We start from the raw sequence: 23068 nt of genomic DNA, 5'->3' as shown, positions 1-23068 counted from the left end.
ATTTTGGGTCCATTTCAAATTGGGCTCTACCTTAGTCTTAGCAAAGGAGTAAGCATTGATAGAAGAAGTCTGGTTCTTTGCAAAAGTCTTTTAGACTCACAGAGTGCTATTTCAGCTGAAATGTAAAAGTTTGGATAGTTGATACAATGGAGGAAACCAAGTGAGAGTCAGAAAAGCAGCAATTCTTTTTAAAAAATATTTTATTTATTTAGGAGAGTGAGTGATAGACAGAGATCACAAATAAGGGAGGGGCTGAGGGAGAGGGAGAAACCGGCTGCCCTGCTGAGGAGGAGCCTGACACAGGGCTCCATCAAGGGCCCTGGATCATGACCTGACTGGGCACTTAACCACCTGCACCAATCAGGTACTCCAGAAAAGCAGAAATTTTTAAGGATCTTTTGTCTCGCCGTGTAGAGAATGACATTAGAGAGATTGTTTTATCCCAAAATGTAGAAGCAGAGGGAAAAATTGCATTGTACATGATATTAAGGGAACAAGTTTGGAAAAACTCAGGACTCAAACTTCTGGGGTGGTCAGAAATAATTTAGACGAAACCCTGGGATTATAGGTCACTTATTTCTTCAGCAAGCTTTCAGGCACGTGGTGTAGATGAGATGCTGCTGTAAGTCTGGTGATTGACAAGTTGTCAAGTTGAAGACAAACACTTAAGGCTAGTGACCAAGGAGATTCTAAGGAACCCAAGAGAAAGTGACAGATTAGAAGTTATAGGGGGGACTCAATGTGCACTTGTTGCTTTAACTGAGAATCTGCAGAAGTTCCCATTACAAGGAGAAAAAGAGAACAACCACAGCATAAGGCATGGACGATTCCCAGATTTAGAAGGTAGGATAACAATGACACGATTGTTCGAAGGTTCTCCATGCTAAAGCACATGTGAAAGAAAGGTACGTTTGGGAAAAGTGTGAGACACAGAGTGAGATTGCCTCAACTTGTAAATAATGCAGGAGTGAGGGCATGGGAATGGGGTAAAGGGTTAGTACTGATAAGGAGCTGCACGCTTCCGACGACGGCAGAGACACCAAGACAGATGAAGGCTGTTTCCCTACATGAGGAATGTGTCAAAAGAGGGCGGGAGGATAATCCTCAGATATTGGAGCTGTTGCAAATGGAATATGTGTATTAGCAATAGGGATAAAACTATGACCACAGGCAATCCTAGTTAAGATAAAGTTTTTTTTTTTTTTTTAAATATTAAGGCCTAAGAATTAAGTGGAGACTGATTAAACCTGGAGGACTGGAGTGGGAGCTAGAAGATAGGCTATATGTGAGCAAATACCAATCCCTTCGTGTGAACACTTACCCAAATTCACTGCTAAAATCATTGCCAGAAAAAATGGCACCATAGGTGCCGTATCAATTCAACCATTTTTTTTTTTTTGGTCTATCCTTTTTTTTCTCCTTCCTGCCAGTTGTTTCTCTTTCACACCAGCCAGACAGCGCAGCTACGTTAGGAAGGAAAGTCTGATTCCTCCATCCCAAGATCTCTGGACGTGATCACACTGGCTTTGTCCCTAGGAGTCCACCCTCCATGGCCAATTCTTCCCGGGTCACTGAGTTCCTGCTGCTCGGTTTCTCCAGCTTTGGCGAATTGCAACCTGTGCTCTTTGTGCTCTTTCTCGGCCTCTACTTGATCATCCTGAGTGGAAACTTCACCATCATCTCCGTCATCCGCCTGGACCGCAGCCTCCACACGCCCATGTACTTCTTTCTCTGTGTCCTGTCTACCTCGGAAGTCTTCTACACAATTGTTATCCTGCCCAAGATGCTTATTAACCTGCTCTCTGTCCTCAGGACACTCTCCTTCACCAGCTGTGCCACACAGATGTTCTTCTTCCTTGGCTTTGCTGTCACGAACTGCCTGCTTCTGGGAGTTATGGGTTATGACCGCTACACTGCCATCTGCCAGCCTTTGCGCTACCCCGTTCTCATGAGCTGGAGGGTGTGTGCCCAGCTGGCAGCAACTTGTATTGTCAGTGGCTTCCTGATATCTCTGGTGGGAACAACGTTGGTCTTCAGCCTCCCTTTCTGTGGCTCCAATAGGGTCAACCACTACTTCTGTGACATCTCCCCAGTCATCCGACTTGCCTGTGCTGAAACCTACATCAACGAGCTGATCATCTTCGTCTGTGGTGTCCTGGTGCTTGTTGTGCCCTTGATTTTCATCTGCATCTCTTATGGCTTCATTGTCCGCACCATCCTGAAGATCCCATCTGCTGATGGCAAGCGAAAAGCCTTCTCCACCTGCGCCTCCCATCTTATTGTGGTCATCGTCCACTATGGCTGTGCCTCCTCCGTCTACCTGCGGCCCTCAGCCAAATCCTCATCAGGTAAAGACAGGCTGGTGACAGTGACCTACACTATCATCACCCCACTGTTGAACCCTATGGTATACAGCCTTAGGAACAAAGATGTACAGCTGGCCATTCGGAAAGTGATTGGGAAGACTGCGGTTTCTCTTAAGACTTTATAGTTGGACAGTTTTCAACAGTCCCCACACGTTTGAGTGGAATGTGTCACTAAGTGTTCAAGTCATGATAGCTTCTGCAAACAAATGTCAGTATAACGTGTGGCCTTGGACCACTTGTGTGATGTTGCAGGGTCTAAATGTTCTCTTAGGTAAAGCAGGTAATAGGAAAAAACAATGCTGGTGGAAGGATGAAAGGGGGATAGAATGCATCTGCAGCTCTCCTCCTTCTCCTTTCCTCCTCTTGACTTCGGGTTCTCAAAAGGCTCTTAAAAGCCTGTATCTCCTGCTCATTCTTTCGCTCATTTGACCCAAGCTGTGATTGTGCTCTTTCTTTAAAGTTATGACCAGCTTAAAAGGACATGCTTGAGTCTGAAGGTGACTTAGATGTGAGGGATGACATGGAAGTCATACTGCACTAAGGAATCAGAAGGTTTCAGCCTGACCCTTGTTAAGTCATGACTTTAAGAAAGTTATGGTTCCCTTAATCTAAATTTTAAAATATGTTACATAAAGATAGTATAATTTTCCTTTTTTATGTCACAGGGATTTTGTTTGTATTTAATGAATAACTTGAAGGAAAATACATGTAAAATGTACAACTGCACAGAGTGTAGCTCATGGTAATCAAGGCTTTGTGCATCTTTGTAAGGACCTTTTAATTCTTCCAAATCTCTGAAAATGATCCATTTAGGTGCCTTTTCTAACTACCCCTTTAAACTACTTGTTATGGAACATACAGATATGCTACGTGAGAGAGTAGGGGAAAATAACCCACCATCCAGTCCCTGGAGAAAGGCTGGAGGAGAGGTCTCGATGCCGTTCCACATGGAATGCATTCAGAAGAGGGAGGGACCCAGTTCAGAGTGGTCATCAGGCTGGTATTTTACGAGAGACTGACTCTGGTGATCATCTTGCCCCTCATGTCCCCTGTACAGAAGGTCCTTCCTCAGTACCCCTCATGGACCCCACCTTCACTGAACCGGTACCTGCTGCTTTCCCTTTGCTGTGGCACATGCTCGTCATTCTATGATTATCATCCTCTCTGTCTCTCGTATCATCCACTGACTCCAATCTTGGCTCACAGATGTTTGAGGTGGTTACGACCACTGAGACCTTTCCCCAGATCTACATGACCTGAATTTCAGACACCTCGTCTTCTTGCTTAGGCCTTCTGCACATGCTAGAGCCCATCAGTGTTCACTTGAATGCAAAATGAGACTACTTCTCTCTGTTAATTTTATTTAGATTTCCAAATTAAAGTGTGTATCATCGAGGGTGCCTGAGTGGTTCAGTTGGGTAAGCATTTGTCTCAGGCTCAGGTCTTTTTTTTCTTTAATAATAAATTTATTTTTTATTGGTGTTCAATTTGCCAACATACAGAATAACACCCAGTTGTCATTCCATCAAGTGCCCCCCTCAGTGCCCGTCGCACAGTCACCCCCACCACCCGCCTTCCTCCCGTTCCACCACCCCTAGTTCATTTCCCAGAGTTAGGAGTCTTCATGTTCTGTCTCCCTTTCTGATATTTCCTACCCATTTCTTCTCCCTTCCCTTCTATTCCCTCTCACTATTATTTATATTCCCCAATGAATGAGACCATATAATGTTTGTCCTTCTCTGATGGACTTATCTCACTCAGGCTCAGGTCATGATCTCAGGGCTCTGGGATCAAGCCTCACATCAGGCTCCTGCTCAGTGGAGAGTCTGCTTCTCCCTCTCCCTCTGCTGGTCCCCTTGCTTATGCTCTCTCTGTGATTCACTCTTCCCTCAAATAAATATATCGTAAAAAAATAAGGGTATAATCATCAATAATGCTCTTATATTTAAAAATTATTACCTGTATTCCTCCTTTTTATCTCATTTTTCAGGTTTTTGGATCAAATATTTTTATATTATTTTCATTCTTAACCATTGAATACTTAAGGCATTTAAATCGCTGCCTATCTCTGGAAGTATGGCGTGGGCCATCTCTGTTAATCCATTCTGCTCTTTTTTATTTCCTTCCAAACGTGTTTCCAATATCACTTATTGACAAAATATTTTTAGGAATAATTAATTGTTTATTTATTATAGATATTTCCTTGGTAATATATAAGTAACTTTTGTTACTTATTTATAGGTTTATGTCTTTGTCAGGGACAGAATGTGACTGGTACATGTTCTATTCTTAGAATCCATTGCATTTGGTGCTTTTTCCAAATGTTTTCCCTATGATATAATTTTATTTGGATTAAAATCATATCATACAAGGGATGTTATTTGAATTCTGTGATTAAACCATTTGAGTACGGGAGTTCGTGATTTCTTTTATGTAAGTCGTCATGGATTCATTGTGCTGATTTCAAATACTTCGCTGTTATACTTCTAGCAATACTGACTTATACATTTTGTTGTGGAATCTATTTTGTAATAGATTTGTAAATGCTAAATAAACCTTTTGGGGTCAACACATATATTCTTTCCTGAAACCCACCAAAACAATAAACACAGACATACTCATCAGAAGCAAACAGGAGAAGGGAATACACAGGAAGGATGAAAAAAAAAAAGTTATAGAGACTAAAACAATGATTCTAAGGAGAAAAACAAAGCTAAAAGCTGGGAAGCCTGTAGAAGGAGGGAAACCCACCAAAAGCAAACCAGGTCACAGCCCAGTACTGTGTCTGTACTTCCTCCTCTCATCAGGCCCCTTGAGGCTGTGGAAAGAGCAGGATTGGTTAATGTCTCAGGAGGGAGCACAGCAGGAGGCTGAATTCATGAGTTTGCAACTAGTGGCTCTCAAAGACTGGAGTTTAGGATTCCTCAGCATGGCTGGGATAGAACTCCATAGATACCTCAGTGTGGCTGGGATGGAGCTCCAAGGGTGCAGCTGTCTTCCTGCAGAGAAAACAGCTGGTCACCAGGGGGCAGATGGCGTGATCTGAGGATCACCTAAGGTGCACAGAGAGAGACTGTCCACTCTTTTTTGGAGCACATGTGTGAAAGGATGAATTTGCAGACTTGTCTCTCCAGTGACAAAGGAGCTGAGAGGTGTCATTTCCTTCACCCACCCTCAGCAAAAGCACAGAGAGGCTTGCTGAGGGCAACCAACACAGACACTGGTTGTCTGGCCTGCCACACTCTTGCACTCTAGGGAGATTGCCCTTCTTGGTCAAACATAGATTAGACCTAGTTTGGCAAGACTCTCCCCCAGAGGATCACAGCAGGTCCATGCCACATCAAGCATCTAAGATCAAGACAAACTTTTATCTTCCCTTCACCACACAGAAGAATCCAAATTGGGGGTGTTTCCCAAAATAAGGGTTATTAACATATACATTTCATCTGAGTGACGCATTTACTGTCACTGGTAGGTAGGGCAAACATCTAATTACCAAACATCTACTCCTGCCCTATGAAGTCCATTTCTTTCCCCTGCTCCCAGAGCCTCACCCTTCTCCTTAGATCAGAAATACATATATACCCCATTTTGCTTGACTGTGTTTGGAATTCCATGTCTATGGGGATTCTCCATATGGTCACCTGCTAATTTTAACTGATTTTATCCTGTCAACCTGTATCATGTCCATTTCTTAATCCAGCTAGTTAGACCTTGGAGGAGAGGGGAATAGTTGCTCCCTGACACAAGGAATCTGGATAGACTCCAGGATTTTGACAATTTCTGTCCTTAAAAAAGACTATAGCAGAGAGACCCTTAGTGTATGTATACGCACTGTCAACAAAATATGACCAACACAATTTTCATGCTTGGATGATCAACATCCATACATGCCTTTCTTTTCAACTTTACATTTTCAAACAGTAGTAATTAATATGATGCTAATACGCCTCACACAATGAGTATCTGCATCCATCTTCCTAAAAAGGAGACACAGAGTGCCCCACGTTAAAATCTCTGATGGTCTTCTTTCAAGTTTTAATTATGAAGCAACACATCTTATAGGGCCTAGCATATTAGGAAAGGAGGGAAATGGTTCAATGTGAAAAGATATATGTAATTAAGCAACCAAGAAAACACAACTACTGCAATCCTCATTTCTGGAATTCATTACAAGACTGTCATTGCTATTTGTGTGTTGTTTTTTTTTCACCTATTGAACATTCTTTTGAACTTAGCTACCACATTTTCTAAGGCTCTAGTCATTGGCAACTTTGATTAAGTGAGTTTGTTTCCATCAAAATGTGCCTTTGTATGTGAAGTAATGAAACATGTCCTACCATCCCTCCTAGATTCCAGATGTACTCTTCCCCCCCCACCAGTAGTGTAGTTGTGACCCTATTTTCCATAAAGATTAGTACCCATAGGAAGACAGCAAGAGAGGAAGAAAAGAAGGAAGAACTCAACTACAAAACTGTCAGAAAACAATGAACCGAAGGGCAAGAATAAGTCTTTGCCTAGTTACTTTAAATGTCTAGGAAATAAGTCGTCCTAAAGAAAAGGCAGACTGGTTGAATGAAAAAACAAAAATAAAAAACAACAACAAAAACAAAAAGAGAAGAACCAACAATATCCTGCCTCTATGACACTTTCTGTAACTTTTAGGCTGCTCATAGACTAAAGGTAAAGAGGTGGAAAAAGATAATCCATTAAATTAATAACCAACAATAGGACAGGGCTGGTTCTCTCCACAAAGCCAAGACTGACTACAAATCAAAAAAGGGGCACTTGATGGGATGAGCACTGAGTGTTATGCTATATCTTGGCAAATTGAACTCCAATAAAAAATATATATACCAAAAAAAAAAGAAAAAATCTGTTAGAAGGTAAAAAGTCATTGTATATGATAAAAGTGTCAATTTAACAGGAAGATATCACAATTATAAAAAATGTTCGTCTTACATTAAATCACCAAAATAGAAAAAACAAATATTGACAGATCTGAAGTGGGAAACAGACAGCAATGACATAATGACATGAGATCAGTGCCCCACCCTCCGTAAAAGGATCTTTCAGACAGAATGTTGGCAGGGAAACAGAAAAATGGAGCAACACCATAGGACCAGGGGGCCTGCGTACAGAACTTTGTACCTCACTGCCAAGGATACACTTTCTTTTCCAGTGCAAGTGGAAAATCCTCCCAGATAGATCATTCAGTATGTCTCAAAACAATTCTTAATAAATTCAAGGACAAAATCATTCCAATTTTTTTTCTGATTTCAATGGAATTAAACAAGAAATCAGAAACAATAAGAAAAAGCGAAAATTCACAAATGTGTGGAAAACAAACAACACTCATTAACAATCATTGGGTCAAAGGGGAAACCAAAAGAAACTTAAAGAATGACTTGATACAAACAAAAGTGAAAATACAGCATACTTAGACTAATGGGATGGAGTCAAAGCAGAATTAAGAGGAAAGTTTATAGCCATGAATGCCAAAAAAATAAAGTTCTCACACACAACCTGAAATTATGCCTTCAGAAAAAACAACAAAAAAGCACAAACTAAGTCCCAAGTTTACACGAGCCAAATAATAACAATTAGAGGAGATGTAGACACTAGAAAAACAATTTCAAGAAAGATCAACAAAGGGGTACTTTTATTGAAATCAAAATGAGACCAAAATCTAAAAAAGCTTCACCCTACTAATTGAAGAAAGGAGAGAAGACTCAAATAAATAAAATTAAAACTGAAAGAAGAGTCATTTCAGCACATGCCTCAGATTCAGAAAGGAGAATCAGGGACTACTTTGCAGAAAATGCATTAGACAAAGTTCGACTTCCATTCATGAATAATACTCGTAACAGATTGGGTATAGAAGGAATTTATAGAAAATAGAATATCATCCAAATATGAGAAGTTAGGAAATCGCCCATGCCTGCCAACAAGGGGGAATGGTGGTGTGTGACACAAACCATCAAAACACATATTGATGTGAAATCTAAAGAGTCAAATTCATAAAAGCAGAGCCTAGAATGGTGGTGGCCAGGGGCTGCAGGGAGGGGAAACGTAGGGATGATGATCAGGGGAACAGGGGAGAACAGTTGGTGACGAAGGAGGGATGAGTCCCAGAGGTCAAATGCACAGCATGGTGAGTGCAGTTAAGAGCTTTGTATTGTGTACGTGGAATGTGCTGGTCACGGGGTCCTACAGGTTCTCTCTTCACACTCTGAACATAACAAGGTGAGGAGATTGGAATGATAATCGGCTTTACTGTGGTAACCATTTCATGATATGTACATGTATCAAACTGTCATATTATATGCCTTAAATATGTACAATTTCACAAAGTTGGAAAACAGTTTAAAATAAAAAAATAAAATGCCTAAAATGTTTTAATGAAGTAAATCCTATCAGCTCTGTCTTCAAGAAAGTCATAGCCTTAGGTGGAAAGCAAATGATAATAATCTGTCACTAAAAATGTAAAAGCTTAGAAAAAGTCAACGTTTCAAAGGTCTACACTTTCATTGAAATATTTATCTGTGATCCTCATGCTAAAGGAGACTCACAAAAATGATGTATCTATAATGAATAGATCTACAAGCTAAATATAAATTTTCATAGCAAGGAAATGTTTTCAGAAAAGTGAAATCAATCTTTAGCAATCAGTCATTCAAAAAAAAGAAAGGAAAGTTAATGACCCTGGCTCGTGCAACAAGACCCTTTCTGGCTGCACATCACATGTGCAGGACAACAAGGTAGACTGAGGTGGCCAAGGCCAAGCCTCCATCTCCAGTTTTGTGTTTCCAGGCAGAGGCGACACTCCTGGGAGAAATAACACCTCTAAACCACCAAGCTCAACCTTCTGTGTCAGTCGCTCAGGGTGAAATGGAAGGAGTGGGTTCCAGCTCCTCTCACAGTGATGCCCAGACTCAGTCATGCTGGTCCTCATTGATCGCTTATTACGCTGGGATTAAGGATGATTGTTTGCATTCTTAACCACTCTGTGACCTTGGTTCCAGTTTTTATTGTGACCTGATACCCAGCCAATATTCATACATACTTCATGTGCCGTGAAAAGAACATGTGTCCTCTTTCATTAGAACACAATTCCAGTAAATACTCTCCAGATATGCTTCACTTTATGAGCTTTAGGCCTTCTATATTCTTAGCTATATTTTTATTCCTGACCTGTTTGAGCAGAGTGGTTTAGGAAAGTTATTAGTTATTAGTGTGTCTCCTTGCAAACATTTTATACTTTCTTTCTTATGAAGGTTGCACCTCTGTCATTTGAGGGAATGTAAATCCATATTGATTATAATTTCACTGTGAATTATAGTCATTAGCATTAAAATGATTTTTTCTTACTGTCTTTTGTTGTTCATTTAAAACTCCTGGTCTCTATCCTTTTTTAAAGATTTTAAAATTATTTATTCTAGAGAGAGCATGCACCCTCACACATACACTCCCATGCCTATAAGGGTGGGGTTGAGGGAGAGACTTCAAGCCAAGACTCCCACTGAGTGCACAGCCCAATTAGGGTCTCGATCGCATGACACGTGAAATCATGACCATGAAATCATGACCTTAGCCAAAACCATAAGTTGGAAGCTTAACTGATGAAACCCCACAAACACCCCTTTAGGTCTGAAAGTTAAAATGTCAAATATCAAGATCCTTCCCTTCCTCGTTTGGTTTGTGAGTGCTGGATATGATTTCCCTTCTCTCTCCTTTTAGTCTTTTGAATCATTTCCATCAGTGTCTAGCATTTGCCCTATTTTTGGCCCTAGTGTCTCCACTCACTGGGAGAAGAAATAGATATGCAATCTGAAAACAGGAGGACCTTCTGCCGAAGGAGATGAGTCAGCTAAAACCTACCCATACTAGTGCATCTTATTTTTCTCCATAACCTCATTTTTATTTAACTTTAATTTATTAATTATATGTTTACTATTATAAATATTTAAAAATATTTATTGAACAAGTACTAATCATGCTCACATTCTATTCTAGGAACAAGTATGTTTCCCATGAGTCTGAAACACTTAAGCTGCCTCTGCCGTTCTAATATTCTGTCCTTTATTTCTACTTGCTTCCCCTCTTACAGACGTCAGAAATGAGAATGCAAAATTCACATTTTCTTCCAATCTGAGGATGAAAATTTAAGTCATTAGGCAGGGAAGCTCTAAGGAGGCCCTTCCATTGTCGTTTGGTTTAACAAATGGCACCCAGAAAACTTCCAGCGTTCAATGATTCCCCAGAGAATGTTGAAGGGAAAACTGACTAATCCCCATGGTGTATGAGACACGGTCTTCTCTTTGGCCAACAAATTCTCTGAGTGTGTTACCATAGCTCTACTTGCTAATTGGGGAAATTATGGACAAGCACTGGGCACAATATGGTAATTAGCTCCCTATGGAGGAGGGGATCTCGGTTACCAACAAGGCACTGAGGTCATGCCAGTGCAGGATGGAAAAGCACCCTTGATGATGCTCATTGAGACATTAGCTAAACTGCCCACGGAGAAGAGGCACGGGTGATAGTTTTCTGTGGAGTCATGTAGACATTTTCCTTATGTAAGGAAACTAAGTTTATAAAAGTTGAAAGGAGACCTCTGGTTCTTCTTTCTTTATGTCAAGACAATTTTGGCAAATCTCACCTAGATAACTGCATAGAAGCGTTGAAGAAGTATCTGAGAATAAAGAGGACTGCATGTCACTGCACACAAGCTCTATGATTTGAAAGATTATAAAATTTTTATTTTGATTTAAGGAATTTGATTTCCTAATTGAGAAGAATAATGACCATCCAAGCATTTCTTGTATGTCAAAATTTACGTTGTCATTTTTTCTCATGAGTCCGTGATCTACTTATCCCACTATGATCAGAAGTGGGAAATTTGATGTGTCAGAAAGGACAACTGGATGGTGGAAACTGTGGGGTAGAGATGGAGGTCACCAAGAAGGCAAGGACACAGAATCAGCTCCTTTGTTTCATATGAGAGGTACAGAATTAGGTTTAGAAAGGAAAATGAGGGGTGCCTGGTGTTGCTGTCAGTTAAGCATCTGACACTTGTTAAGCACCCCACTTCAAGCTCATGGAATGGAATCCTGTGTCAGCCTCCACTCTCAGCAGGAAGTCTGCTTAGGATTCTATTTGCTCTATCTATCTGCCGTGCCTCCCTTCGATAGATAGATGATAGATAGATAGATAGATAGATAGATAGATAGATAGATAACAGATAGAAAGTAGGTGATGTCTTGTGAGTGCTGTGGGGGAGGGTCACAGAAGGGTCACCCAGAAAAAGGGCCTTTCTTACCTTCCCAAACCCCAACCCTCCCCGCATAACAGGTCACTGCTCTTCCCAGGGAAGGTCCTGTAAAAGAACAAACTCAAAGGACAGAGACCAGGACACTAGAAAGGTGGAGATGACATCTCTGGAGGAGCACTGGTGAGGACTTTGTTCCAGTCCAATGCAAGGTGCGTTTTCATTATATGTAAAGTTTAGAGATGGGCACTTCAAAGAGGCTAGAATAGGACTGAAAGCTCTTGATTTTGGGTCCATTTCAAATTGGGCTCTACCTTAGTCTTAGCAAAGGAGTAAGCATTGATAGAAGAAGTCTGGTTCTTTACAAAAGTCTTTTAGACTCACAGAGTGCTATTTCAGCTGAAATGTAAAAGTTTGGCACTTTGATACAATGGAGGAAACCAAGTGAGAGTCAGAAAAGCAGCAATTCTTTTTAAAAATATTTTATTTATTTCGGAAAGAGTGAGTGATAGACAGAGATCACAAATAAGGGAAGGGCTGAGGGAGAGGGAGAAACCGGCTGCCCTGCTGAGCAGGAGCCTGACACAGGGCTCCATCAAGGGCCCTGGATCATGACCTGACTGGGCACTTAACCACCTGCACCAATCAGGTACTCCAGAAAAGCAGAAATTTTTAAGGATCTTTTGTCTCTCCGTGTAGAGAATGACATTAGAGATTGTTTTATCCCAAAATGTAGAAGCAGAGGGAAAAATTGCATTGTACATGATATTAAGGGAACAAGTTTGGAAAAACTCAGGACTCAAACTTCTGGGGTGGTCGGAAATAATTTAGACGAAACCCTGGGATTATAGGTCACTTATTTCTTCAGCAAGCTTTCAGGCACGTGGTGTAGATGAGATGATGCTGTATGTCTGGTGATTGACAAGTTGTCAAGTTGAAGACAAACACTTAAGGCTAGTGACCAAGGAGATTCTAAGAAACCCAAGAGAAAGTGACAGATTAGAAGTTATAGGGGGGACTCAATGTGCACTTGTTGCTTTAACTGAGAATCTGCAGAAGTTCCCATTACAAGGAGAAAAAGACAACACCCACAGCATAAGGCACGGACGATTCCCAGATTTAGAAGGTAGGATAACAATGACACGATTGTTCAAAGGTTCTCCATGCTAAAGCACATGTGAAGGAATCCACCGTTAGTTATGAGCAGAAAGGTACGTTTGGGAAAAGTGTGAGACACAGAGTGAGATTGCCTCAACTTGTAAATAATGCAGGAGTGAGGGCATGGGAATGGGGTAAAGGGTTAGTACTGATAAGGAGCTGCACGCTTCCGACGACGGCAGAGACACCAAGACAGATGAAGGCTGTTTCCCTACATGAGGAATGTGTCAAAAGAGGGTGGGAGGATAATCCTCAGATATTGGAGCTGTTGCAAATGGAATATGTGTATTAGCAATAGGGATAAAACTATGACCACAGGCAATCCTAGTTAAGATAAAGTTTTCTAAAAATATTAGATTACCCAAGAATTAAGTGGAGACTGAGTAAATCTGGAGGATTGGAGCGGGGGCTAGAAGATAGGCTTTATGTGAGCAAATACCAATCCCTTCGAGTGAACACTTACCCAAACTCACTGCTACAATCATTGCAGATAAAATGGCACCATGGGTGTCATACTAATTCAAGCTAATTTTTGGTCAATTTGTGATCCTTTTCCTTCTCTGTCCTGCCACCTGTTCTCACTCACACCAGCCAGACAGCGCAGCTACGTTAGGAAGGAAAGTCTCTCTGTTCCTCCATCCCAAGATCTCTGGACGTGATCACACTGGCTTTGTCCCTAGGAGTCCACCCTCCATGGCCAATTCTTCCCGGGTCACTGAGTTCCTGCTGCTCGGTTTCTCCAGCTTTGGCGAATTGCAACCTGTGCTCTTTGTGCTCTTTCTCGGCCTCTACTTGATCATCCTGAGTGGAAACTTCACCATCATCTCGGTCATCCGCCTGGACCGCAGCCTCCACACGCCCATGTACTTCTTTCTCTGTGTCCTGTCCACCTCGGAAGTCTTCTACACAATTGTTATCCTGCCCAAGATGCTTATTAACCTGCTCTCTGTCCTCAGGACACTCTCCTTCACCAGCTGTGCCACACAGATGTTCTTCTTCCTTGGCTTTGCTGTCACGAACTGCCTGCTTCTGGGAGTTATGGGTTATGACCGCTACACTGCCATCTGCCAGCCTTTGCGCTACCCCGTTCTCATGAGCTGGAGGGTGTGTGCCCAGCTGGCAGCAACTTGTATTGTCAGTGGCTTCCTGGTATCTCTGGTGGCAACAACGTTGGTCTTCAGCCTCCCTTTCTGTGGCTCCAACAGGGTCAACCACTACTTCTGTGACATCTCCCCAGTCATCCGACTTGCCTGTGCTGAAACCTACATCAACGAGCTGGTCATCTTCGTCTGTGGTGTCCTGGTGCTTGTTGTGCCCTTGATCTTCATCTGCATCTCCTATGGCTTCATTGTCCGCACCATCCTGAAGATCCCATCTGCTGATGGCAAACGAAAAGCCTTCTCCACCTGCGCCTCCCATCTTATTGTGGTCATCGTCCACTATGGCTGTGCCTCCTCCGTCTACCTGCGGCCCTCAGCCAAATCCTCATCAGGTAAAGACAGGCTGGTGACAGTGACCTACACTATCATCACCCCACTGTTGAACCCTATGGTATACAGCCTTAGGAACAAAGATGTACAGCTGGCCATTCGGAAAATGATTGGGAAGATTGCGGTTTCTCTTAAGACTTTATAGTTAGATATTCAACTGTCCCCATTCGTTTGAGTCAAATATGTCACTGATTTTTCAAGTTATGTTAGTTCCTGGTAATATCAGTCTACATCTCCTTGTCATCTTTTCCTCCTCTTGACTTGGGTTTCTCAAAACACTCTTAAAAACCTATATCTCCTGCTCATTCTTTCACTTATTTGCCCCAAGCTGTGATTGTGCTCTTTCTTTAAAGTTATGTCCAGCTTAACAGGAGGTGCTTGAGTCTAAAGGTGGCTCAGGTGTGAGGGATGACATGGAAGTTATTTACTGTACTCAGGAGCAGAAGGTTTCAGCCTGACACTCATTAAGTCATGACTTTAAGGAAGTCAATGTTGTTCTCTTAATCTAAAATTTAACATATGTTACATAAAGATAGTATAATTTTCCTTTTTTTTATTTCACAGGGTTTTTGTTTGTATCTAATGAATAACTTGAAAGAAAGTACATATAAAATGTACAACTGCACAGAGTGTAGCTCATGGTAATCAAAGCTTTGTGCATCTTCATAAGGACCTTTTAATTCTTCCAATTCTCTGAAAATGATCCGTCTAGGTGCCTTTTCCAACTACCCCTTTAAACTACTTGTTATGGAACATAGAGACATGCTACATGAGAGAGTAGGGAAAATAACCCACCATCCAGTCCCTGGAGAAAGGCTGGGGAGGAGGTCTCCATGCCATTCCCCACGGAATTTGTTCAGAAGAGGGAGCGACCCAGTTCAGAGTGGTCATCAGGCCGGTATTTTACGAGAGACTGACTCTGGTGATCATCTTGCCCCACATGTTCCCTGTACAGAAGGTTCTTCCTCAGTACCCCTCATGGACTCCACCTTCACTGATCCGGTACCTGCTGCTTTCCCTTTGCTGTGGCACATGCTTGTCATTCTATGATTATCACCCTCTCTGTCTCTCGTATCCTCCACTGTTTCCAATCTTGGCTCACAGGTGTTTGAGGTGGTTATGACCACTGAGACCTTTCCCCAGATCTACATGACGGGTATTTGAGACACCTCGTCTTCTTGCTTATGCCCTCTGCACATGCTAGAGCCCATCAGTATTCTCTTGAAGGCAAAATGAAACTACTTCTCTCCTGTTAAGTTTATTTAGATTTTCAAATTAAAGTGTGTAATCATCGAGGGCACCTGGGTGGCTCAGTAGGGTAAGCACCTGTCTCAGGCTCAGGTCTTGATCTCAGGGCTCAGGGATAAAGCCCCACATCAGGCTCCCTGCTCAGTGGAGTGTCTGCTCCTCCCTCTCCCCTGCTGCTCCCCTTGCTTATGCTCTCTCTCTGGTTCACTCTTCCCTGAAAGAAATATATAAATATATCTTAAAAAAATAAGGGTATAATCATCAATAATGCTCTTATATTTAAAAATTACTACCCATATTCCTTCTTTCTCTCCTTTTTCAGGTTTTTGGATCAAATATTTTTATTATTTTCATTCTTAACCATTGAATACTTAAGGCATTTAAAACGCTGTCTATCTCTGGAAGTATGGCGTGGGCTCTGTTATTCATTCTGCTCTATTTTATTTTTTTCCAAAAGTGTTTCCAATATCATTTATTGACCAAATATTTTTAGGAATAAATAATTGTTTACTTATTATAGATATTTCCTTGGTAATATATAAGTAACTTTTGTTACTTATTTATGGGTTTATGTCTTTGTCAGGGACAGAATGTGACTGGTACATGTTCTATTCTTAGAATCCATTGCATTTTGTCCTTTTTCCAAATGTTTTCTATGATATAATTTTATTTGGATTAAAATCATATCATACAATGGATGTTATTTGAATTCTCTGATTAAACCATTTGAGTACGGGAGTTCATGATTTGCTTTATGTACAAGTCGTCATGGATTCATTGTGCTGATTTCAAATACTTCACTATTATACTTCTAGCAATACTGACTTATACATTTTGTTGTGGAATCTATTTTGTAAATGCTAAATAAACCTTTTGGGTCTCAACAAATATATATTCTTTCCTGAAACCCACTAAAACAATAAACACAGACGTACTCATCAAGAAGCAAACAGGAGAAGGGAATACACAGGAAGGATGAAAAAAAAAAAGTTATAGAGCCTAAAACATTGATTCTAAGGAGAAAGACAAAGCTAAAAGCTGGGAAGCCTGTACAAGAGGGGAAACCCGCCAAAAGCAAACCAGGTCATAGCCCAGAACTGTGTCTGCACATCCTCCTCTCATCAGGCTCCCCTGAGGCTGTGGAAAGAGCACAGCAGGAGGCTCAATTCATGAGTTTGCAACTAGTGGCTCTCAAAGACTGGAGTTTAGGATTCCTCAGCATGGCTGGGATAGAACTCCATAGATTCCTCAGTGTAGCTGGGATGGAGCTCCAAGGGTTCAGATGTCTTCCTGCAGAGAAAACAGCTGGTCACCAGGGGGCAGATGGCGTGATCTGAGGATCACCTAAGGTGCACAGAGAGAGACTGTTCACTCTTTTTTGGAGCACATGTGTGAAAAGATGAATTTGCAGACTTGTCTCTCCAGGGACAAAGGAGCTGAGAGGTGTCATTTCCTTCACCCACCCTCAGCAAAAGCACAGAGAGGCTTGCTGAGGGCAACCAACACAGACACTGGTTGTCTGGCCTGCCACACTCTTGCACTCTAGGACGATTGCCCTTCTTGGTCAAACAGATCAGACCTAGTTTGGCAAGACTCTCCCCCAGAGGATCACAGCAGGTCCATGCCACATCAAGCATCTAAGCTCAAGACATACTTTTATCTTCCCTTAACCGTACAGAAGAATCCAAATTGGGGGTGTTTCCCAAAATAAGGGTTATTAACATATACATTTCATCTGAGTGACACATTTACATGGTAAGGCAAACATCTAATTACCAAACATCTACTCCTGCCCTATGAAGTCCATTTCTTTCCTCTGCTCCCAGAGCCCCACCCTTCTCCTTAGATCAGAAATACATATATACCCCATTTTGCTTGACTGTGTTTGGAATTCCCATGTCTATGGGAATTCTCCATATGGTCACCTGCTAATTTTAACTGACTTTCTCCTGTTAACCTGCATCATGTCCATTTCTTAATCCAGCTAGTTAGATCTTGGAGGAGAGGGGAATAGTTGCTCCCTGACCAAGGAATCTGGATAGACTCCAGTATTTTGACGATTTCTGTCCTTATAGAAGAGTACAGGAGAGACCCTTAGAAGTATTGTATATGAACTGTCAACAAAATATGACCAACACAATTTTCATGCTTGGATGATCAACATCCATACATGCCTTTCTTTTCAACTTTACATTTTCAAACAGTAGTAATTAATATGATGCTAATACGCCTCACACAATGAGTATCTGCATCCATCTTCCTAAAAAGGAGACACAGAGTGCCCCACGTTAAAATCTCTGATGGTCTTCTTTCAAGTTTTAATTATGAAGCAACACATCTTATAGGGCCTAGCATATTAGGAAAGGAGGGAAATAGTTCAACGTGAAAAGATATATGTAATTAAGCAACCAAGAAAACACAACTACTGCAATCCTCATTTCTGGAATTCATTACAAGACTGTCATTGCTATTTGTGTGTTGTTTTTTTTTCACCTATTGAACATTCTTTTGAACTTAGCTACCACATTTTCTAAGGCTCTAGTCATTGGCAACTTTGATTAAGTGAGTTTGTTTCCATCAAAATGTGCCTTTGTATGTGAAGTAATGAAACATGCCCTACCATCCCTCCTAGATTCCAGATGTACTCTTCCCCCCCCACCAGTAGTGTAGTTGTGACCCTATTTTCCATAAAGATTAGTACCCATAGGAAGACAGCAAGAGAGGAAGAAAAGAAGGAAGAACTCAACTACAAAACTGTCAGAAAACAATGAACCGAAGGGCAAGAATAAGTCTTTGCCTAGTTACTTTAAATGTCTAGGAAATAAGGCGTCCTAAAGAAAAGGCAGACTGGTTGAATGAAAAAACAAAAACAAAAAACAACAACAAAGACAAAAAGAGAAGAACCAACAATATCCTGCCTCTATGACACTTTCTGTAACTTTTAGGCTGCTCATAGACTAAAGGTAAAGAGGTGGAAAAAGATAATCCATTAAATTAATAACCAACAATAGGACAGGGCTGGTTCTCTCCACAAAGCCAAGACTGACTACAAATCAAAAAAGGGGCACCTGATGGGATGAGCACTGAGTGTTATGCTATATCTTGGCAAATTGAACTCCAATAAAAAATATATATACCAAAAAAAAAAAAAGAAAAAAAGTGTTAGAAGGTAAAAAGTCATTGTATATGATAAAAGTGTCAATTTAACAGGAAGATATCACAATTATAAAAAATGTTCGTCTTACATTAAATCACCAAAATAGAAAAAACAAATATTGACAGATCTGAAGTGGGAAACAGACAGCAATGACATAATGACATGAGACTTCAGTGCCCCACCCTCCGTAAAAGGATCTTTCAGACAGAATGTTGGCAGGGAAACAGAAGAATGGAGCAACACCATAGGACCAGGGGGCCTGCGTACAGAACTTTGTACCTCACTGCCAAGAATACACTTTCTTTTCCAGTGCAAGTGGAAAATCCTCCCAGATAGATCATTCAGTATGTCTCAAAACAATTCTTAATAAATTGAAGGACAAAATCATTCCAAAATTTTTTTCTGATTTCAATGGAATTAAACAAGAAATCAGAAAAAATAAGAAAAAGCGAAAATTCACTAATGTGTGGAAAACAAAAAAAACCCACTCAGGTACAAGGCCTTCTCCACCTGTGCCTCCCACCTCATTGTGGTTACTGTGCATTACGGTTGTGCCTCTTTCATCTACTTAAGGCCCAAATCCAGCTACTCTTCAAGTCAGGACACGCTCATATCTGTGTCCTACACCATCCTCATTCTGCTTTTCAATCCAATGATTAACAGCCTGAGGAACCAGGAATTCAAGGCAGCCTTTCGAAGAGTAATGGGCCAGACTTCGTATCCTCTTCACTAAATTAATTTGTTACCATGAATTTTTAACTGGTCAGTGAATGTATGCCTTTTATGTCATTTTGATTGTATCAGTTGTATGCCTATAGTCTTTCCTTCTTTAGTGTTTTAGTGATTTCCTCTGTCAGCTTTTCCTAATTTTTTATTAATATTTCAATAATTTTTAACATTTTATATTTATTCACATTAGAGAGAGAGAAGAGAAGCAGAGGGATATGGACCAGCAGATTCCTTCCAGAGTAGAGTCTGAGGTGAGACTTGATCCCAAATCCTGAGATCATGCCTTAATCTGAAAGCAAGAATCAGACAGTCAACCTACTGAAACACAGAGCCGCTACAACATTCTGATGCTTTTGAGAAATTTCCCAATTGTTTGTTTTCTAAGATCTTTAACTGCATTTTTGTAGGAAGTAAACATTTCATGTTATACAAAGTGTTGTTTATTACTACTCAGAGAATCTGTCATTATCTTTAAGCTCAGTCTCTAATGTTTTCCTTCAGTGATTTATTTTTTCTAAACATTCAAAGTTTGTATATTTTGTTGACATAGCCACAAGTGTTTTTTATGTTATGTGAGTTGAAGTTTGAAAGGGGGTTTTCTCTTTTACTTAAAGAAGTGTTTATTGAATTGTTATTATATGTTGGGTTGCAACATCTCATGTTTGTAGATATGTTGAAATTCTGTGAAATAATCCAGGCACAGTCTTTTCTGAGGCATGACCCTGTGGTAATGTCCTCTCTTTCTTCTAAGAAAATTGACTTCTATAACTATTTTATTTTTAGTGGATCAAATATGGAATTTAGTGTTCTACAAGATTATTGATTTCATCTAGGCTTTCAAAATTCTTTGTAGAATATGTATGATGTATTCTGACATTTGATAATTTCTTAGAAATGTTTCGTTTATGGCATTGTATGCCATGTACAGTTGTGCTTTAAATTTTTTTCTGGTTCATATTGTGGTAGTTTGTTTTGTCTGTTGTTGTCAAAGAGCTTAAGGTAGATGTGAATGAATGGAGGCATTCTAGTTTTTTTTTTTCCCTTATCATGTTTTTATTTTTATTTTTGTACTATTTTTATTTGCATTTTTGTTTTTATCTGTATATTGTGTTATTTTTCTTATGAAATTTCCTTTAGTTTGCTGTTCTATTTAACATATTGATGCTTTCTACAAACTAATTTTTAATGTATTGTATATATATATATATACTTAAGATATATTATATATATATACTTATATGAAATATCTTCTCATCTCTGCTTTAAACTTAACCCAACTATTTTTGCTACACGTATCGTATTTGATATTATCTAGTGAAACTTAGTGCATTTTGCTTTATATTTCCCTTTTGACCCAACAATTACTTAATAGATTTTAAAATTCTCTTTACTTTGGTCCTCATTAATAGCTTATTTTGCTGGGGTTAAGGATGATTGTTTGTATTCTTAACCACTTTGTGATCTTGGTTCCAGTTTTTATTGAGACCTGATACACAGCCAATATTCATACATACTTCATGTGCCATGAAAAGAACATGTGTACTCTTTCATTAGAACACAATTCCAATAAATACTCACCAGATATGCTTCACTTTATGAGCCTTAGACCTTCTATATTCTTAACTATATTTTTCTTCCTGACCTGATTGAGCAGAGTGGTTTATGAAAGTTATTCATTACTAGTGTGTCTCCTTGCAAGCATTCTATATTTTCTTTCTTATGAAGATAGCACCTCTTTTATTTGAGGGGATGTAAGTGCGTATCAATTATAATTTCATTGATAATTATAGTAATTAGCATTAAAATAATTTTTTCTTACTGTCTTTTATTGTTCATTTTATACTCCTGGTCTGAATCATTTTTTTTTTGAGATTTTAAAATTATTTATTCTAGAGAGAGCATGCCCCCTCACACATACACTCCCATGCCTGTAAGAGAGGGGTTGAGGGAGAGACTTCAAGCCAAGACTCCCACTGAGTGCACAGCCCAATTAGGGTCTCAGTCGTATGACACATGAAATCATGACAATGAAATCATGATCTTCACCAAATCCATAAGTTGGAAGCTTAACCGATGGAGCCACCCAAGCACCCATTTAGGTCTGAATGTTAAACTGTCAAATATCAAGATACTTCCCGTGCTCATTTGGTTTGTGAGTGCTGGGCATGATTTCCCATCTTTCTACTTTTAGTCTTTTGAATCATATCCATCAGTGTCTAGCATTTGCCCTATTTGGCCCTAGTGTCTCCAGTCACTGGGAGAGGAAATTATATGCAATCTGAAAACAAGAGGACCTTCTACCAAAGGAGATGAGTCAGCTAAACCCTACCTTTATTAGGGCATCTCCTCATTTTCCTCCATAACCTCATTTTTATTTAACTTTAATTTATTAATTATATGTTTATTATTAAAAATATTTTAATATATTTATTGAACAAGTACTAATCATGCTCACATTCTATTCTAGGAATAAGTATGTTTCCCATGAGTCTGAAACACTTAAGCTGCCTCTGCCATTCCAATGTTTTTGCCCTTTATTTCTACTTCCCCTTTTATAGATGTCAGAAATGAGAATGCAAAATTCACATCTTCTTCCAATCTGAGGATGAAAATTTAGAGTCATTAGACAAGGAAGCTCTAAGGAGGCCCTTCCGTTGTCGTTTGGTTTAACAAATGGCACCCAGAAAACTTCCAGCGTTCAATGATTCCCCAGAGAATGTTTTGGGAAAACTGACTAATCCCCATGGTGTATGAGAAACGGTCTTCTCTTTGGCCAACAAACTCTCTGAGTGTGTTACCATAGATCTACTTGCTAATTGGGGAAATTATGGACAAGCATTGGGCATAATATGGTAATTACCTCCCTTTGGAGGAGGGGATCTCGGTTACCAACAAGGCACTGAGGTCATGCCAGTGCAGGATGGAAAAGCACCCTTGATGATGCTCATTGAGACATTAGCCAAACTGCCCATGGAGAAGAGGCACAGGTGATAGTTTTCTGTGGAGTCATGTAGGCAGTTTCCTTATGTAAGGAAACTGAGTTTATAAAAGTTGAAAGGAGAATGCTGGTTCTTCTTTCTTTATTTCAAGACACTTTTGGCAAATCTCACCTAGAAAACTGCATAGAAGCGTTGCAGAAGTGTCTGAAAATAAAGAGGACTGCATGTCACTGCACACAAGCTCTGTGATTTGAAGGATTATAAAATTCTTATTTTGATTTAGGGAATTTCATTTCCTAATTGAGAAGAATAATGACCATCCAAGCATTTCTTGTATGGCAAAATTTACATTTTTGAGTTTTCTCATTGGTCAGTAATCTACTTATCCCACTATGATCAGAAGTGGGGAATATGATATGTCAGAAGGGACAACTGGATGGTGGAATCAGTGGGGGTACAGATGGAGGTCATCAAGAAGGCAAGGACACAGAATAAGCTCCATTGCTTCATAGGAGGAGTACAGAATTAGGTATAGAAAGGAAAAAATGAAGGGTGCATGGGTGGCTCAGTAAGTTAAGCATCTGACTCTTGTTTTGGCTTAGGTCATGATTTCAGGGTTGTGGAATGGAATCTTGTGTCAGCCTCCACACTTAGCAGGGAGTCTTCTTAGGATTCTCTTTTACTCTACCCATCTGCTGTTCCTTCCTTTG

The 23068-nt window shown here is 40.2% G+C and overlaps 2 protein-coding genes across 2 annotated transcripts; both read left to right on the top strand.

Moving 5' to 3' along the window:
* The first annotated feature begins 1514 nt into the window (after positions 1-1514).
* LOC125752106 (olfactory receptor 10R2-like) lies at positions 1515-2549 on the top strand. The gene has a single exon (XM_049106993.1). It carries the CDS (start codon positions 1550-1552, stop codon positions 2489-2491), a length of 942 nt encoding a protein of 313 aa, XP_048962950.1. The 5' UTR covers positions 1515-1549; the 3' UTR covers positions 2492-2549.
* A 10841-nt stretch (positions 2550-13390) lies between these two features.
* Positions 13391-19423, top strand: LOC112642869 (olfactory receptor 10R2-like). The gene is made up of 2 exons (XM_035711169.2): positions 13391-14190; positions 19190-19423. Exons 1-2 carry the CDS (start codon positions 13489-13491, stop codon positions 19421-19423), a joined length of 936 nt encoding a protein of 311 aa, XP_035567062.2. The 5' UTR covers positions 13391-13488.
* The last annotated feature ends 3645 nt before the right edge of the window (positions 19424-23068 follow it).

This window comes from Canis lupus, chromosome 38, assembly GCF_003254725.2.
Source record: "Canis lupus dingo isolate Sandy chromosome 38, ASM325472v2, whole genome shotgun sequence".
NCBI lineage: Eukaryota > Metazoa > Chordata > Mammalia > Carnivora > Canidae > Canis > Canis lupus.
Note: the sequence above shows the minus strand (reverse complement) of the source record. Positions and strands in the feature narration are given on the sequence as shown.

Bases quoted from the DNA above. Each gene is read 5' to 3' on its own strand.
- LOC125752106 (XM_049106993.1), top strand. From the start codon at position 1,550: ATGGCCAATTCTTCCCGGGTCACTGAGTTCCTGCTGCTCGGTTTCTCC.
- LOC112642869 (XM_035711169.2), top strand. From the start codon at position 13,489: ATGGCCAATTCTTCCCGGGTCACTGAGTTCCTGCTGCTCGGTTTCTCC. The intron at 14,191-19,189 runs GCCTTCTCCACC...CTCAGGTACAAG, and splicing joins CTGCTGATGGCAAACGAAAA to GCCTTCTCCACCTGTGCCTC.